This window comes from Marmota marmota, unplaced genomic scaffold (assembly GCF_001458135.2).
Source record: "Marmota marmota marmota unplaced genomic scaffold, marMar, whole genome shotgun sequence".
Taxonomy (NCBI): Eukaryota; Metazoa; Chordata; class Mammalia; order Rodentia; family Sciuridae; genus Marmota; species Marmota marmota.
In genome coordinates, this window is record NW_026000102.1 from 1,923,425 (window position 1) to 1,942,621 (window position 19,197).

Below are 19,197 nucleotides of genomic sequence, written 5' to 3' on the forward strand. Positions count from 1 at the left end.
AGTTACTATCAAACCTTGGAAATCAATTTGCATAATAAAATGCTAAAGCAATTAGCATTAGAGCTGGTACCTTCAACTGGCTTTCCAGCTGTGCACCCAAATCCTTTCCAAAGACTGCAACTTCCCTCTCCTGTCTGAGGTGGGTCTGCAGCCCCTTTTCCCACTCATGCCACTGAGAATCTTATTGAGAATTCAGACTCCATGCAGGGGAACAGAAAAGGATTAACACATGCAACTGTGCAGCATCACTTTTAGACACAGTTTAACTTAAAAAGAAAAAAAAAAGATCTGCCCAGCACAAGAACAATCCCCAAGTAAGCCCAAGAGCAGAGAATTAGTACTATCAGGTGATCAGAAACAAAACCAAGGCAAAATCCCACCAAATTCAATATTCAGAGTAATTATTAAAAGGATCACTATTGATTCAAAAATCACTACCCAAAAGGCAAAGGTACCAGAAAAATTCTCATTATTTGAGACTGTGATAGAAAAAGCCCCCGACTGTGATAGAAGTAAAGACTTGACTTTAAGACATAAAAGGCACAAAATAGTACCTCTATGAACAGTTGTTCAGGCTAAAGTTGCCAGGAGATTTAAGTTAGTCCTCCATTAAGAAAATGAAAGAAGAGTGTGTGACACAATGAGAGCCACAAAAGCTCCTCAGTGGGCACAGGGAAGGTGTGGAACAGCTACCCTTTCCTAATGCTAGCAGATTCAGGACAGATTCCTACCAGTCTTTGCTGCTCCAAGAGAAGATCTGCTTCTTCCTTTTCCTTTTTGTACAGGATCTCCATCTCTTGTAACCTAAAAGGAAAAAATAAAAGTATATAACAAGAAAGAATAAATTATGAAATTACTGAGTGGCTTCACAAATGTATTATTGTTGAAGAGAAAGTCATGTGGGCCATATATTTGTGGATTACCTTTTCTCCATCTCCTGTTTCATATCAATTCCTTGTTTCTCCAGAAGCTCTCTCTGGGCAAAAGTCCAGTCCACAGGCTCAGACGGGGTCTCAGCTGAGGGAGTCTTCTCCCGCTCAGCCCGTGCTTGTTCCGGATGATTAAAACGAAAAACGTGGTTTTTACCCATGATGATGCGGTTTCCTAGCACAAAACAGAAATAGGGTTAAGAAATCATTTTTAAATTTTTTAAAATTTTACTTTCATTTTTTAAATAAATAATTTTTAAAATGTGTAGTTTCTAGTTTAATAACCTCACTCCCTTAAAGCTTCTGACATTTTACAAGAACATAATTCTAGTGCCAACAATAACAGAGTCAAAAGTGAGAGTAGCAGGCTGGGGATGTGGCTCAGTAGTGGAGAGCTTGCCTAGCACGCATGAGGCTCTCTGGGTTCAATCCTCAACACCATAAAAAATAAAAATTACAGAAAAAGAAAAATCTGAGAGTTGCTCACACAAGCCATCTGCACACTGCTAAAGACTTCAAACCTCTCCCAGTCTCACCTGAGCGCAACTGAACAGGCTGGGTCACCCTCTTGCCATTCACGTAGGTTTCTGAGCGCTCACAGGGCTCCAGGGTTACAATAACTAGGAGGAACACAAACTGATGTTATCACCACAAACCAATGTAATTACTAATGGAAAACAATTGACCATCAGGACTTATGGTAATTAGAATAGACTCCTACAACCAATCAAGTGGCTAAAGCATCTATAAGGTACTTCTTTTTGGGTATATTTAGTTGTAACACTAGAAGTTGTTTGGAGCTAAGACAGAAGTATTAAACTAAATTTTATCAACCTCTGAAGAAGATAGGAAATATTAGTTTCAACAATATTCTGACAGTTCAGTCAATAAAACAAAAACCAGTAGAAATGTTAAGTTTGAGATATAGGTAATAACCAGAAACTCAAGATTAAAAGCTAATATTTCAGTTAAGGGAAGAAGCCAGAATACCAACACAAAAACACCATTAGATTATTGCTGTTTTGTTAATAGCCCAGGCAAAAATCAGATCAACTTTTTCTCCCCTATGGATAGATGGATGAATGGATGGATGGAAGAAAGAGAAAGAAAAAAGAAAAGAAAATCTACTCAGCTAAGACTTGAAGTTCTTCAAATCTCCTATTATCCTGGATATTTACTCTTCTCTTACTTTTCTATTAAATAATTAACATTCAAGACCAAGCCTAACTGCTTATGTCCTGCTCAGTTCTTGGCAGTAACAAAAGGGCTCCTTTGTCCATGCTATTTTCATGTAAAGCAGCTATGTCCTTTCCCGAATTTATAAGCATCCCAGCTTCCTCCATATTTCAGAATAAGATTATATAACAAGTACCAATAACAGAGACAGGGAATACCAAGTCTTAAGGATTTCTCATACTATAGAATAAAAAATTACAGAAGAAACTCAAACCAGGAACTCTCACCTTCACCACTGTTGTTTCTCTCACTCCGGAAGATACAATGCTCCTCTTTAATGTGGGCCCCACTCAGTACTATGTCCTGGCGCCGCTCAGCATCTGCTTGGCCAACCCTGAACACAAGAGAAAGTGTTTCCCAGGGAAATTCAGACACAAAAAGCACTTAGAAACAATGAACCTCTTTCTCCCAAAGAATATACTTTGGAATGTACAAGAAAACCTATTGCTTTTTTTCTTTCCAAAGCTTTCAATTGCAAATTCTAGTCTCCTGTATAATGAACCTCCCTACATGAGAATAAGAAACCAGGGAGAACCATACACCAATATAAATTGTACAGCACAATAAATATATGAGCAAACTAAACTCCCGAATGAATTCATACAAGGTGTTAAAAGGAAAAGTTTCATTTAGGGTCTTCTAGAGAAAAACTGTTAGCTGTTTCCACTTGCATACATCATTTTGAAAGAGTAAAGTTCATAATGGTTTCAGATAGGATAAACAGCAAATCATTTCAAAAATTGTTTTTCAAAGAACAATCACCTAGGGAAAAAAAGAAAACATTAAGTGACCAAAATCAGACACCAATATACCTTGTAATTCCATCTTTGATGTAATAAAGCAGGCATTCAGACATTAGTGGGTCTTCATTAAGATTAACAAGATGTGGGGTCTGAAAAAAGATTACAGATTATCAGTTTGGAGAAAGGCACCATAAGAAGGGATATAGTAACAACAGGAGCCCACAGGAGGCCAGGCTTCTCAGATTTCCCCACATAGTCTGAAGAAGATCTTTCATTACTAGTTCTAAAGCTATAATAAAGAGAAAACACTCTCTTCAGGCCTCCCTATACCACACCCATGCATTCTATTACATGAGTTCTGGGATAAAGAACAAGACCCAGTTCTTAGGGTCAAAGCATAGTGAACCCAAAGAAAAAAAATCAAAACAGAATGATTCTCTGGGTGGGTTAATTACAATCTTTGTAACTGCATGGGCAAAAATTGCAAAAGATTTAATTTTTCATTTACTTTTATTCAAATTTACCCCATCCCCTGCCACCTCCTATAATTAACATCAGTTCTTCCATGGTCCCAGTTATTGTCTTTACTTTATTTCTCTTTACCTTAAAAAAACATGTAAAAACTAAAATTTCTAAAATTCAATAATAACACCTTCTAAAAATTCTTTTCAACTAACTCTAATGTTTCTAAAATGTTTTAAAAACCAACCTTCTTTGGTGAAAAGACCCCACTGGAATCCAAAAATATGTCACATGGCCTCGGGGTCAAAATCTACTCAAGAGTGTGCCAGCAAATGCGGAAAAACGAAAAAAGAGTCAGATGACAAGAAAGAAAAGGACTGCCAAAGATGGTTAAAAGGAAACTGGAAAACCTCTCTCCATCTCCACTACCATCCACCTCTGTGCTTAAGAACCCGGCTTGTTTGAGAGAGTCCAAGCCCTCTGTGGGTAGCATTCTTTAAGTCTCCTCTTTGGACTAAGAAAAAGAGATTATCAGAAACAGTTTTAAAATTATGTTTGGAGGGGCTGGGGTTGTGGCTCAGTGGTAGAGCAATTGCCTAGCATATGTGAGGCACTGGGTTCGATTCTCAACACTGCATATAAATAAATGAATAAAATAAAGGTCCATCAACATCTAAAAATTTATTTTTTAAAAAAACTAAATTTGGAGGTGGACAATGGTCTCTCCCTCCCTTTCCTGAGGAAACAAAGAAAGTTAAAGCAAGGTGGGCAAGAAAATGCTTTGGAAGTAGAGATGTCTTTGGAATCTTTTATTGTTTATATCACAATATTTGTTCAAGTTATTGATGATTCACATTAAATATCATAAGTTTTATAAGCTGTTACAAAAAATTTCCCCACAATTTTTTGGGTGATACTGGGAATGAAATCCTCAGCTATGCACCTACTAGGCAAGTGCTCTACCACCAAGCTACAGCCTAGTCCCTCCCCTCAGTTGTTTTTTTTTTTTTTTAACTTTTATTTATTTATTTGTATTTATTTATTTGTTTGTTTGTTTTTATGTGGTGTGGAGGATCGAACCCAGTGCCTCAGGCATGCTAGGCAAGCACTTTACCAATGAGCCACAGCCCCGTCCCATATTTTATTTATTTTTATGTGGTGCTGAGAAACAAATCCAGTGCCTCACACACGCTAGGTGAGCACTCTACCACTGAGCCACAACCCCAGCCCCTTTCCCCTCAGTTTTTAACACTACAAGATATTATGAAATACCTTTAGATATATACACAATCTAAATGCTATCAAAACTGTAACTGCTAAAATATCTACCATTATAGGTAATATATCTGAATAAATACATGTGTTACTGAAGGGAAAAGTAATAAAAACACTGATATTTATATAAACATACAAAATACTTACTGCTCTAGTTTTATATTATGTGTGTATATATATATATTTTTTTTCCAGTTGTTTATGGACCTTTATTTATTTATATGTGGTACTGAGAATCAAACCCAGTGCCTCACACATGCTAGGCAAGTACTCTAGCACTGAGTCACAACCCCAGCCCCTCTAAATTATCTTTATTTTTTTTAATACTTTTTTAGTTGTTGACAGACCTTTATTTTTATTGTATTTTTATGTGGTGCCGAGAATTGAACCCAGTGCCTCACGCATGCTAGGCAAGCCCACTACCACTGAGCCACAAACTCAGCCCTCTAAATTATCTTTAAATCAATCGTTTTTTAATTTTTTTTTTTTAGTTGTCAATGGACCTTTATTTAATTTATTTATATACAGTGCTGAGAATCAAACACAGGGCCTCACACATGTTGGGCAAGTACTCTACCACTGAACCACAACCCCTGTCCTAATTCAATCTTTTTTGTTGAAAAATGACACATTGGAATTTGTAAAAATGTTATTTATGTGACCATGATAAAAAAAACCTAACCAGAAGAATCCTCACAAAAATCACAATAATGTCTCCAACTGTGAGACATAAAAGAAAAGTACCGATTCAAAATTCCCTCCTTCTTCTACTCTAACCTAAAGAGATCTCTGTTCCAAAACTATGTGTAAAGATGTCTAAAAGTCTTAATTGGCTAGTTTGAGGTCATTTGAAATGAAGGGCCATTCTTTTTGTATATATATTTAGTTGTATATTGACACAATATCTTTATTTTTATTTATTTATTTTTATGTGGTGCTAAGGATCAAACCCAGTGTCTCATGTGTCGGGCAAGTGCTCTACCACTGACCTACAACCCCAGCACTGAATGGCCATTCTTTAGTGGTATGAAATATATGCTTTGTACATCAATGTAGATGTTCCATCATTGTCACATAAACAAGTACATAAAAGAATCTTATAGTATTGGTTTTCCAGTATTGAACAGTAACTAAGTAGCAACTAATATGAAAAAACAACAAAAAAAAAGACAACTTACAAATCTAATTAGTGAAAGGTATCAAACTACTCTACGACTATGATTATGGAGTTAGGAAAGTAACTACTGAAATCTTAAGAAAATCGAAGGGGAAAAAAGAAAGAAAACAAGGGAGAAAAGGAGTCTCAAAGGATAAGGGCTGGAACTGCTTTACTCAGTATAATGGTTATAAATAATATAAATCACTGGAGCAGTATTTTTCTACACAAACCTGAACAGTTGAAATTGGTTCCAAAAAATTATAGAGCAGAGTTGATGACTTCTGTGGGGGAAACGTACATAGAAAGAGTAGCCAAACTGAAGCACAGCGTGCTAGATTACATTGGAAATTTAAAAGAAAGCAACAATGAAGACAACTATAGACTGAATTGCACAGCCAAAAGGTACAGATTTGTGGCCTCTGAGTGTTTTTGTTTTTGTTTTTTGTAAACAGGATAGGTATTTTGGAAACAGGGTGCCCTTGTCTTTTAATACCATACTATGAAATGAAATCAGAAATTTCTGAAATTATTCCAAATAACAAGATACAAAAGAGGAGGAGTAAAGGCCAGCATTGAAAGACAAAGTAACCACTCACCAATTCAGTGTTTTTCTCTCTCTTTTGGGTACTGGGGTTTGAACCCAGGGGCGCCTCACCACTGAGCCACACCCCCAACCCTGTTTATTTTTTATTTTGAGACAGGGTCTCACTAAATTGCCTAGGGCTTCACTTAGTTGCTGAGGATGGCTTTGAACTTGTGATCCTGCTGCCTCAGCCTTCCAAGCCACTGGGATTATAGGCATACATCACCATTTCTAGCCCTTTCTCTCTCTCTCTCTCTTTTTTTTTTTGGCAGAGTGAGGCACTGAATCCAGGGCTTTGAGCATCCTAGGCAAGTACTCTCCCACTAAGCTACAATTCCTAACCCCCAAGCAGAATTTATACATTGTTTCCTACCTTTTTAGGTGAGAAAACCCCTAGAGTTCCTCCATCTTCTCGAATGGCAACTCCCATCTCAGCCAACAAGGCCTCTCTGGAAAAAACAAGTTCAAGTAAATTAAATACTTATACCAAAATGTCAATTAAATCAGTCAGATAAAAACGGAAAAATAAAGTTTGATAAAGTATATAAAGCAAAAAACAATTAGTCAAATCTAGAGTTGGTAACGCAAATATGGAATTATGTGCTTATCTCATCAATAATGAAAAATTATTTTTAAGACAAACAGCCCAAAGTAAATACTCCAGTATAAAAGTTCTAGTCACCCAGATAACTGTCAGCCTGTAGCTCAAGGATGGAATGCTTGCCAAGCATGCACAAGGCCCTGGGTTCAACCTCCAGTATCACAAAAAAATAAAAAATAAAAAACAAAACAAAAAAATCCTTTGCCTCATCTGATTTTGGAGACAGACAGAAATTCATAAACTCAAAGAAACACTTACCCAGAATCTAAGGAAACGACTTGGATATATGGAATATGGTCTATAAATATGATTTTCTCAAATGTTATTTATATACCCATGCCCACCATTCATTTTGATTCAGTAATTCTAGCTTAAAATCTCTAAAACAAATAAGAAAATTCTTATTGTTTGTTACATTTACTATATCAGTACATTAGAACTTGATCCCACCTCATCTTCTTGTGAAGGGGGAAGAAAGAAACTGATATTTTTTAAGTATACGTTTATTCCAATAGCGAAAGTACCATTTTGGCTTATGCTCACCACTTTACGGTAGAAAAGGGATATAGTGAAAGACAGTGGTCAGAATAGCTCTTTGGATTTGGGACTTTGTCAAAGGTAGTCTACTCTCTGCGAAGAAATACTCTTCCTCAATTTGTTCCATTTTTATGCCACAGCAACAGGTAGTATGGTAACTATTATGCACATGATTCCACTGAAAACCTTTAAATATGCGGACTTCGCTTTAAAGTGTATATCCGACTGGCTGCAAGTCCCAGCCAGATTGATAATTTGTCTTGTGTTTTAGGAGGGGAAGTTCTTCACTGAACTTTTTTCCCCTCCTAGTATTAAGGATTATTTTAGGGGCGCTCTACAACTGAGATACATCCCCAGCTCTTTTTGTATTTTTTATTTTGAAACAGGGTCTAAGTTGCCCAGGCTGGTCTGGAACTTGCAATCCTCCTGTCTTAGCCCCCTTTCAGGTGTGCACCACCATACCAGGCTGTTTTTAACTTCCATTTCATCTTTTTTTACAATAAAAGAAACCAAAATGCCCCAAAAAACTTAGAAACATTCCCAGATTTTAATCTCCTGACCTCTCCATTCTGATGGCCTCTGTTTTACGAAGCTTCTCCTCCCAGGTTTCATTCAACTCAGCAATGATCTTCTCTGATTCCTAAGAAAGGAAGTACATAGTTAAAGTGGCAGTCTTTCAATTTAATGTACCATGTTCAAGAAGGAAAGCAAAAAAAAGATTGTGCCCTTTGAGGATATGGAGCTGAATGTAAAGTGATGAGGCTTTTTTCTTTTTTAACATGTAAGGTAAGAATGCTAAAGATTAGGCTAAAGATTATATGTCAGCCTCAAACATATAAATTCTCTTAAGTTTTAATTAAAATACCTGTCTCCAAGTGTGGGCCTACGTACAGAAAGGTAATACTAACATCCCAAAATACTTTTTCTGACAACCACTTCTACAAAAGAATAAAGTCTCCAAAGGTATTAATTGCTTTTGACTCACAATAATTTCATTGTAACAAAAGAAAGGCAAAAGAAAGGGAACACATAAAAAATCCACAAGGAAAGACCCAAGCAGCAGCTACAGGAATTACAGGAGTCAAGAGAAACAAACAGGACAGCGTGGTTTAAAAGAAAAGAGAAAGAACAACTAGTAAAGCTAGGCAAAGAGCAAACCAGATCAAAGAAACAGCAGGGCAGCTGTGCACAGTGGTGCATGGCGGTAATCCAGAGACTCAAAGGCTACCACAGAACAATCACAAGTTCAAGGCCAGCCTGGGTAATGAAGCCAGACACTGTCTCAAAATGAAAAATAAAAAGGGCTGGAGATGTAGCTTAGTGGTACCATATGCCTGGGTTTAATCTCCAATGCTATTAAGAAAAGAAAAAAAAAAAAAAGAGCTGGTTACATAGCGGGAGAAGCTAGAACAAATCTGTTGTGGGGGTTTGTGCAAAGGTGGCAAAAACTACATAAATTGGCTCTTCTTGGTCCACAGTGCACACACAGAGTGAAGTGAAGGGCTAGCACCACTACCTGAATAGCATCAGTATCCTCAAGGAGCAATGATAACTAGGCAGAGCACCTGCCACTACAAAGCTTATCGGGGAACCAAAATGCCAAGCTAGGAAGAGGCAATGAAGACAAACCCATACGATTCCAGCACGGAGTGAGAAGTCCTCGAAAGGATGCTTGCCTGATCCCAAGTGGTCAAAGCTACCTATCTAAAGCACCACAGAATTTACTCCATAGCTAACGGAGTGGTGTTACGTCCTGTACAGTACTCTAAACAGCAAGTGTAACACAAGCTGACACCACAACACACATTAATTTTAGGCTTTTAACAGAGGTAGGTAGAACCTACAAAGTGAAAACTGAAAACAATGGTACAGGATGACCTGAGCAAATCACCTGACTTAATACTGAGTAAAAAGCAGCCCACAAGGGGCTGGGGTTGTGACTCAGCGGTAGAGAGCTTGTCTTGCACGTGTGAGGCACTGGGTTTGATCCTTAGCACCACATAAAAATAAATGAATAAATGAAATAAAGGTATTGTGGGGAAAAAAATAAATGAAAAAACAAAATAAAGGTATAAAAAATAAATAAATAAGGCAGCCCACAAACCACCTACATTAATTAGGGAATACAAACTGACAAATAAGGGGTTTTGTTTGTTTTTGTGGTACAAGCAATTAAATCCAGGATCATGTGCAAGCTAGGCAAAGGCTCTACCACTAAGCTACATCCCCATCCCACACTTTTTAAAATTTATTTTTGAGTTGGTCTAAATTGCCCAGCCTGGCAACTTAAGATTAACTTGATTAATTGATTAACCTAAGACCACACTACTCACAGAGCCAGGTTGAACTGGGTTTCCTCTTACTGTTCTTTCTTTAAATAAGGCAAAATCAACAGTTTTTCAAGTACATAATCTACAAAAGAGCTCACAATAAGAGAAAGACTGAAGGATAGTTTGCCTTCAAGCCTGAACAACAAACTTAGTGTGGACAAACAAATAAACCCAGAGTAGCCAATAGTACCCTGCTGTTAGTATAAAAGGCAATTTCATCTGCAGGCAGCCAGGTATGGCAGTGTATAAAGCTGCCCATAACCCACCCAAGGAGCCTAATGTGAGATGGAACAGCAATGTTGATTCATGGTTCAGAAATGAGGGCTTGAGGAAATATGCACATAACTACATTTTTAAAAAACCTGCCACGCACCCCCGTTATCCCAGCCACTTGGGAGGCTGACACAGGAGGATTGTAGGTTCAAAGCCAGCGTCAGCAACAGTGAGGCGCTAAGCAACTCAATGAGACCCTGTCTCTAAATAAAATACAAAAAATAGAGCTGGGGATGTGGCTCGGTAGTTGAGTGCCCCTGAGTTCAATCCCTGGTAACCCCCCCTCAAAAAAAAAAAAAAATTCAAAGACAAATGAACATAAGGAAATTTTTTAAGCTCAAAGGAATGCTGGGCTCAGGTGGCGTTGACTCTTTGCTCTCACATCATACATGTCTGCATCTGTAGTTATTTGTATAGCACTGGTTAACAAATTATGCTTATACAGCTACACAATTTAATTTCTCTTGATGATTCAGTTATCAAGGTAGAGAAATACACAGGAAAAATCAGAAAATACTTCCATGAAATGCTTAAATGAGAGTTTTGGGTTTTTGTTTGGTGGTGCTAGGGACTGAATCCAGGGCCTTGCAATGTAGGTAAGCACTCTACCACTGAGCTATATCCCCAGACCTAGGTTTTTTTTTTTTTAAGAGAATTTTAATATTTATTTTTTAGTTTTCGGCGGACACAACATCTTTGTTTGTATGTGGTGCTGAGGATCGAACCGGGCCGCACGCATGCCAGGCGAGTGCGCTACTGCTTGAGCCACATCCCCAGCCCCCCAGACCTAGGTTTTGATATGTAAAAGGTTAAATGCTTACTACATGAAACATTCCTTAAAGGAATCACATAGCCAAAGTTTTACTGTACTGAATATAGCATGCCTTATAAGTGAGCTCTAAGTTTGGGGGCCCTCAGGTTACTTAGCCCAGCATCTGCCCTTGCCAGCTTTTGTAGTGGATATTTATGGGCAAAGCCTAAGCAATGGAACTCATAGTACTGAATTTGATGCCAGACTATAAATACCAGCCATCACAATGCCTATAGCTGCATGTTTAAGACATTATTGAGCCCATTAATTCCAGAGATTTAGGAGGCTGAGGCAAGAGGATCAAAAGTTTGAGGTCAGTCTTAGCAAGTTGGGGAGGCCGTCTCAAAATCAAAAATATATTTTAAAAAGGGCTGGGAATGTAGCTCAGTGGCAAAGTACCCCTGGGTTTAATCCCCAGTACTGGGAAAACAACAACAAGTGGCTAATGCATGTAAGGCATGCATAAGACCCTGAGTTCCATTCCCAGGACCCCACCCCTCCACACACACACACACAAAAAAGCCTATTGAGCAAGAAAGCAATCAATTTAAGTCAGTTTAAGTTGTGACTTAAATGAACAACAATTACATATCACTTTCTTTCTCTAGAGAGGTTTGTAGGGATCAGATATTTGCTACATATGAAAACAGGCTATTCAACAAACAGAAGCAGCATTAGCCTGTGAAAATTAGTATACTAACTGATCTTTTCTTTTTTTTTTTAAATATTTATTTATTTATTTATTTTTAGTTTTCGGCGGACACAACATCTTTGTTTGTATGTGGTGCTGAGGATCGAACCCGGGCCGCACGCATGCCAGGCAAGCGCACTACCGCTTGAGCCACATCCCCAGCCCCTGATCTTAAGTAAAGCATAACGAGAAGCAAAAAGAAATAACCTGCTAGGAAAATGCATTCATGTTCTCTACTGCTGTTTCCATTATAATATTTTCCTCCTGCAGTGCCATACCTCAGGAACACAGCTCCAAGGCATTCTCGGGCATGTCCACTGTGCAACTGCTATCCTGCTTCAGGGAAGCAAGATCTTATCTGCCTGCAGCATTAAAATGCAGGTCTAGCTGAAAGAATTCTCACCACTCACAAGATAAAAGTAGAAGAAGGCACTTATGCTTCAGTGAACTACCGGGCTGCACTGTAAAGGAGCCATTTTCTCTCTAGAATAAAGCTAGGGCAAAGGGAAGATCTCATTTATGTTGTCTTAAAGGAGAATTAAACTAGAGGAATTTATTTGCTGATTAAAATAAAAGTTTTGTTTTGTTTTAATGGGAAGTAGGAAGGTCAGGACAGAGAGCTCCCTGCACAATGACAGCATTATTCCCTAGAAACTATTTGGAAGACACTGGGTAACCTAATTCCAGTTAATGTCTTGACTCCTAACATCTGACATTATTTTCAGTTGGTTCCACTTGGCAGCTAAGGAGAAATTTCTCTTTCGTACCAAGGCAAATGTCAAAGAATAGGGTAATCTCATTTGTGCACTAAGCCTTTAATAAGCAAATAGTAAGATTCAAAATCCACAAAGAAACTGACCACTTCATATTCAATATTCAGTAAGTGGGAGGTCTCATTTCTCCTTCCCACAGAGCCTCCTATTTCCCATCATGCTCCAAACAGAGGCTGCACACTACAGCAGTCCCTGATGCTTATTTGTGAGAAAATTCATGAAGATGCCTTCTGCATAGGGCTTCACCTAGGTCCTCAGTAAAACTTCAAAGTCAATTTTATCAACAGCAGAAGTCACCCTGCAGCCTATAACCTTGAATGGAAAGACTTTTCACTCCCAGGCATTTCAGAACTTCACACACTTTCTGAGGAAGAAACAAGATCATTTTCCTACTCCCCCCCAGCCCCGCCCCCCCAAGATTTAAAGGTAAGTATTTTTAAAATTAGAGTACAAGGGACGATACAGTCATTTAACATGTACTGAGATTCTTAATCATGAACAGTAATCAGTAGAATGCACAATTAGATCAAGGTCTAGTGGAATGAGCTTTGAAGTTTCATTTCTGCTTTTCAACAAGTGAGGACAGTAAGTAAAAGGCAACTGTTAATAAAGAAAGCCTGGCTCAGTGGCGCATACCTGATATCCCAGCGGCTCAAGAGTCTGAGGCAGGAGGATCAGTAGTTCAAAGCCAGCCTCAGCAACTTAGTGAGGCCTTAAGCAACTCAGTGAGACCCTATCTCTAAATAAAATATTTTATTTAAAGGGGGCTGGGAATGTGACTCAGTGGTTAATCCCTGGTACCAAAAAAATAAATAAACTTAAAAAAAATAAATACACACTGAACATTTCTATATAATAAGCTGCATAATTAGCACATATCCACACAAAACGCATTGGATATGGACTTTAAATGTTATATTTACTCACTTTTTAAAAAAACTTTTTTAGGTATAGATGGACACATTACTTTTATTTTATTTACTTATTTTTATGTGGTGCTAAGAATCGAACCCAGTACCTCACATGTGCTAGGCAAGCGCTCTACTACTGAGCCACGACCCCAGCCCCTTTACTCACTTTTTGAAGTGAGTAAAATACCAAGGGAAAAGGTGGAATGACCAAGAAGGAAAAAGCTGAAACCCATTTTTCATATAAAATTTTTTCAGCCTCACCTAAAATCAAAATGAAATATCTGACATCTTAAATTATTAAGTTTAATTCACTTGTAGTGGTGAAGAGCCTTTTAATCACCAGTCCAAGTGTCACTGTTCAACTGTCCCTGAATGAGCAGCAGTCCTGGGAACACTGAGCAAAGATGAAGAGTACCAATACTGGCTGCACAGCTCCAATCTGCCAGATGAAAGACCACTCTTGAAGATATGGATCAAACTATCTTCCTGGAGGTACCAAGTTGGGAAGCAAAAAAAGTTTTATGTCTTGATGTCATCTGATGGATGGCAGAATTCCTGGTAACCTGTATCAGCACCATGGGTGACAACTGTCTGCTCTCATCATAGTCATTGAAGGGAAAGGAAGAATCTCTGAGTGGTAGGCTTTGCTCTGACATTGACATTCGTGGAGAGAGACACAATACAAAGCTGGATGCCATGGGCAAGTAACCTACATACAGGGCACCATGGCCCTGAGTCCATATGCACCAGCACAGGAAGAGAGGCCTTCGTCTATGGTAACCAGAGGGTGTCAAGCTTTCTGAGAGCTTTCAGAAGACACAATTTCATGTGCATCTGTTATGGCTTAGATGTGTCCCCCATAAGAAAGCTTAGAGATAAAATGACTGGGTTATGAGAGCCTTAACCAAATTAGTGCATTAATCCACTTGAGTGGATTAAATGGGTAGGAGCTGTGGGCGGGTAGAGTGAGACTGAGAAGGCAGGTCACTGGGGACATGCCTTTGGGGCACCCTCCCGACTGCTTTCTTCCACAAGCTCTTATGCCTTGATTTTTTTTTTTTTTTTTTTTTTTTTTGGTATTAGGGATTGAACCCAGGGTCCCTTAACATATCACCAGCCCTTTTAATTTTGAAACAGGTCTTACTGAGTTGCTTAGAGCCTCCCTACATTGCTAAGGCTGACTTCAAACCTCCTGCCTCAGCTTCCCAAGCCACTGGGATTACAGGTGGGTACAATCAAGCCCTATGATGCCATAATGTTTTGCCTCATCTCGGGCCCAGAGCAATGAAGCTTAACTGTCCATGCACTGAAAACTATGAAACCACGACACACACACACAAAAAAAAAACTTTTAACTCCTCTAAAATTGTTCTTGTTGGGTATTTTGATCATGGGGTAAAAAAGCTAACTAAACAGAATATGAATAAACCTAGTACAGCTACATGAATGTCCCACTCTCCTTAATTTCATACTAATAGAATAATGGCTCTACACAGAATCCCCTCATCAAATGAAACCAAATGTTTCCAGCTATCTCACTTAAAACTAATTTATAACTAACAATTTCATTGTGACTTATAAACTATCTCAAAGTTAATGTACATATCTACTTATCAGTTCATGTAACAGCTTTGTCTGGCCAGGTCAGACTCAAAACATTTTGGTGAAAAGAGATTAACAGAAAATACAAAATTCTGTTTTCAGGATACCTCTAAGAATTAAAAGTTCTTCATGTGCTAAGCCAAAAATCTCAGTGAGTTTCAGTTCTAGTTCTGCCTTGGGGAGCTACACAGATGGCCTTTCACTAGTTTGAGTGTTTACATACCTTTAGACGTTCAATGGCTTCCTCTCCTCCAGGTGTAGACATGATCCTCTCCTGAATGCTGGTCACAGATGTTAAGCCCACCTGACTACTGAGTGAGCAGGAAGATGGAGATGACGTAAGGGAGCCCATGGATGCTGTGGAAAAATTGCCAGGGCGTTGATTCTCAGAGGCTAGCAAGTACCTATGTTTATTGTTCTGAAAATCTTTCAGATCTGGGAGATAAAAAGAAGGAAAGACAGAAAAAGAAAAGAGGGAAAGGAACAGAAGAAGGAAAAAAAGATAGGAAGGAACACCAGTGTAAGAAAGGATAGCATTACAGCGCAAGAGAAAGACATGTTTTAATACAAAGACAAGTTACAATCGTTCTAGATGGCAGTTCTAAAACACGGCTCTTTAATATTGGTATCCTAGAGGTTAACAATCTCTTCTGGATTTAGAAACTAAAAATCCCAAGGTGGGTTAGCATTTTATCTGGCAGGAGGTAAACAAAGCCTCAAAAGCACTCTATCAAAACAGCTAAAGAATATTTCTTGTATTCTTTCTACTGTTCCACATCTACAATGCCTTCACATTTATACTACCTTGAAATTCCATGACTTTGTAACAGTAAGGATAACAATGATCATTTATTTATCAACAATAATCCATATTAACCTGGTTAGAGTTTTGTGGAATTGTCAAAAATTTTCCAAAAAATGTAAAGAGTTAAAAGAAAATTCTGAGCACTAAGCAGTATATTTGTATAACATTTCAACATGCCAAAAAAAGATTTTTAAAATGTCTTAAATCAAAAAAAGAGGTAACTGTATAAATGAGAGGAATTTTAAGTCTAGCTAAGAATACAGAACTGAATGCTTGCCCCAACAGGGAAAGGCAATTAACAAATTAATAAGTTCTGTTGTAGTTTCCATATTTCTATTATGGCAAACAAAAACATAAGACTGATTATTTGTAAATTTAAGTAAGGCCTTTACTGTGCATAACAGTATGACCATAGGGTTACTGGTAAGTAAGCCTGCTTTCTATTTTGATATATAAGTTTTAGGAAAATATTTTATTTATGAAGGTGTCCAACAACTATAAATTTAGCTCTGAAACTTATTTCTGGTTAAAAAAAAAAAAGACACACAAAACAAAGTTCATTAATTCACTTATTTGTGCTTTCCTCCATTAGTCATTTTCCCCAAATGAACACCAGAGGAAAACTGGCACACTCCTATTTTAAAATTAGCTCATTTTTAAAATTAAGAAAATCTACATTGCTTAAAATTCATACCGAAACTAAATTTTCCTTAAAGGATATGAGGCAATACAATTAAAAAAACACTATTCAATTCTCTCTTGTTTTTACTATTTAATCAAAAGCCAGTTCTTGAAGCCCCTCAAAGCGTGTGGTTGCTTCAAGACAGTTTGAAAACCACCATCTGCAAATATAGAAGAACATAGGGAAACAAGCAAAGAGGCATGTTTTAAAAGGGAGATAGGAACTAAAGCAAAAAATTCAGCCACCAGATGATGGTAGCAAGGTGGGAAAGAGGAAGATGGATAAGCTTAGAAGGTCCCATGGACACATGCAAGCCCTAAAAGGAGTTAAGTGGATCCAAATGGAAACTGAGAAGTAGTCAGGACTGCTTTTCTTTGCAGTTAAGGAATTCAAACTTAGTCATGCATGATTTTCAGGAAATGCCATAGCTGCTCAGAGAAGAGATAGGCACCAAGCTGGCAGCAGCAACACCTCAAGCATAAGAGCAAAAACAAAAAGGCATCCTTTCCACACCAGTATGGTTCAGCTTTGGAAATCTCAGACAGAGCTGTTCCAGTCCAAGAGTCACATGTGTATCAGGACAATTAAAGGTCTGGGGGGCTAACCAATCACGACAACTAGGGCCATATTCCAGTTCTCCTCATTGTGTGACATGCTTTACTGCACAACTAAATCAATAAGAATCCAAAAATTAAACCCCAAAACAAGGTTCTTCACATCTTTGTGCATGTGTGTCTATGTGAGCACTGGGGATTGAACCCAGAGGTGCTTTACCACTGAGTCACATCCTCAGCCCTTTTTATTTTAAGTCACTAAATTGTTTAGGGCCCCACTAAGTTGCTGAGGCTGGCCTCAAACTCGGTGATGCTTCTGCTTCACCTCTAGAGTCCCTGGGATGACAGATGTGTACCACTGCACCTGGCTATTCTTTAAATCTTATAAGATAACAAAGCTTACGTGAATTTTAAAAGGGTAAGCAATCATTTCCTCATTAGCTCAGGGCTACCCGTGGAGAGAGTGACCTGTTATGTCATTTCACGCATATGGACTCTTCATTAATTTGTAATTTTAAAATGAGGAAAACTGTTTATTCAACCTTTGAGTAAAGTGAGGTTCAAGATATCAAAACACAACTGCAAAAGCATAGGTTGAGTGCTAACCCAACTTTCATATAGAGCTCCTCAGAGAGTTTGGCCAGGTGGAAGTGATTTTTTAATTCTAAAAGTCTTATATTTACAACACTAATTAAAAAGGACTTCTTCATTAAATAATCAACTCAAGAGGCAAAAATAAATAAATAAAACCCAACAACAACAACAACAACAAAAACCAGTATAATGATTAAAAGCCAAGGGCTCTGAGTTATACTACCAAACTGATCATACAAGAAACATGAGGTCTAAGGAAACTAACTACTCCAGGTTACTAGCAAAATGAGAATAATGGAACTTTTTCAGAGTCAGTGACAGAACTGAGATAATATGTTTAAGGTGTCTAGAACAGGGCCAGGTACATTATACACTTATATCAAAAAATGTGAGCTACCCTATTTGATTCAAATGTATGATATGTCAAGATCATTGTACTGTCATGAGCAACTAATAAAATAAAAAAGTAAAAATTTTAAAAAAAGTGAGCTGCTATCACTGTCCTCATAATCTATGATTTGGGACTTAATCACATAGGGGTAGGGATCTAAAAAGTAGAACAGTAAGAAATTCTTATGCCTTCACTCAAGCTAAAAAACTGAAGTTCATCAAAGATAGCTTTGCTAAATGGAAAAGGGCAAACAGGAGAACTTCTGATTCCACAGGATGCTCCGTCTGGGATTTCCTGTTAGGATCACTGGCATGCAAAGCTCATTTTTAAGGCTGATCCAGCAGAGGCAGATTAGCAACTCAGCATACTGGGAATAACGAATACATCAAATACACACATTTGCCTCCACTTCCAGAGTAATCATCGATCAATGGATCAACTGAAGGTAAGCAGGAGGGAAAATACAAGGGTCAAAGTTCAGGTTCAGCAGTGACGAGAGAGGAACAGAGCAATATTCGGCATTGGGAAGATAAAAAAAGTTAATACTTAGATTATCATTTTTACAAATTATATTAATTAACTTGAGCTCTAACCAGTAAGAACTAAAACAGGCCTTGAAAATCTATTAGAATTTCAAAGACTATAATATTAATTTTACACTGAAAAATATGCTTTATTAAACAAACATTCTATTCTATCTAAATAACCTATTTTACATACTTAAGAGAACATTTTGAAATGTTGGACATGAAACCCAGGGCCTTGCACATGCTAGGCAAGTGCTCTACCACTGAGCTAAATCCCTAGCCCTTACTAAAAACAACTTCTGCAGGGTGAGGTGACACATGCCTGTAATCCCAGCAACCCAGGAGTCTGAAACAGGAATATTGCAAGTTGGAGGCCGGCCTTAGCAACTTATGGACACTATCAACAATCTGGTGAGACCATGCCTCAAAATAAAAAAATAAAAAGAGCTTGGAATGTAGCTCAATGGTAATGTGCTCCTGGGTTCAATCCCCATTGCCAGAAAAACCCATGAAACAAATACAAAAACCTCCAAAAACTTTTTTTTGGAGGAGGGGTTGGAGGGATACCAGGCATTGAACCCAAGGATGCCCTACCACTGAACTACAACCCTATCCATTTTTGTTTATTTATTTATCTTTTAGTTTTGAGACAGTGTCTCACTAAGTTGTTGAGGCTGGTTGTGATCCTCTTCTCCAAACTGTGATCTTCCTGCCTCAGCTCCCCAATT

The 19,197-nt window shown here is 38.0% G+C and overlaps 1 protein-coding gene across 9 annotated transcripts in view; it reads right to left on the minus strand.

Annotated features, from left to right (window-relative positions):
- The window catches only part of Kif1b (kinesin family member 1B), a 148,428-nt gene that overhangs the window by 73,445 nt on the left and 55,786 nt on the right, over nucleotides 1-19,197 (minus strand). For 4 of the 9 annotated variants that reach the window (XM_015501413.2, XM_048783629.1, XM_048783627.1 and 1 more), the window contains 8 exons: nucleotides 15,140-15,273; nucleotides 8,086-8,165; nucleotides 6,761-6,836; nucleotides 2,978-3,057; nucleotides 2,393-2,499; nucleotides 1,466-1,549; nucleotides 924-1,104; nucleotides 732-804 (listed from right to left, as the gene is read on the minus strand). In XM_015501413.2, the coding sequence (XP_015356899.1) occupies nucleotides 732-804; nucleotides 924-1,104; nucleotides 1,466-1,549; nucleotides 2,393-2,499; nucleotides 2,978-3,057; nucleotides 6,761-6,836; nucleotides 8,086-8,165; nucleotides 15,140-15,273 (815 nt within the window). Of the gene's footprint in view, nucleotides 1-731; nucleotides 805-923; nucleotides 1,105-1,465; nucleotides 1,550-2,392; nucleotides 2,500-2,977; nucleotides 3,058-6,760; nucleotides 6,837-8,085; nucleotides 8,166-15,139; nucleotides 15,352-18,339; nucleotides 18,382-19,197 lie in introns of all 9 variants that reach the window. The other 5 variants (XM_015501410.2, XM_048783628.1, XM_048783624.1 and 2 more) reach the window with 3 other exon arrangements.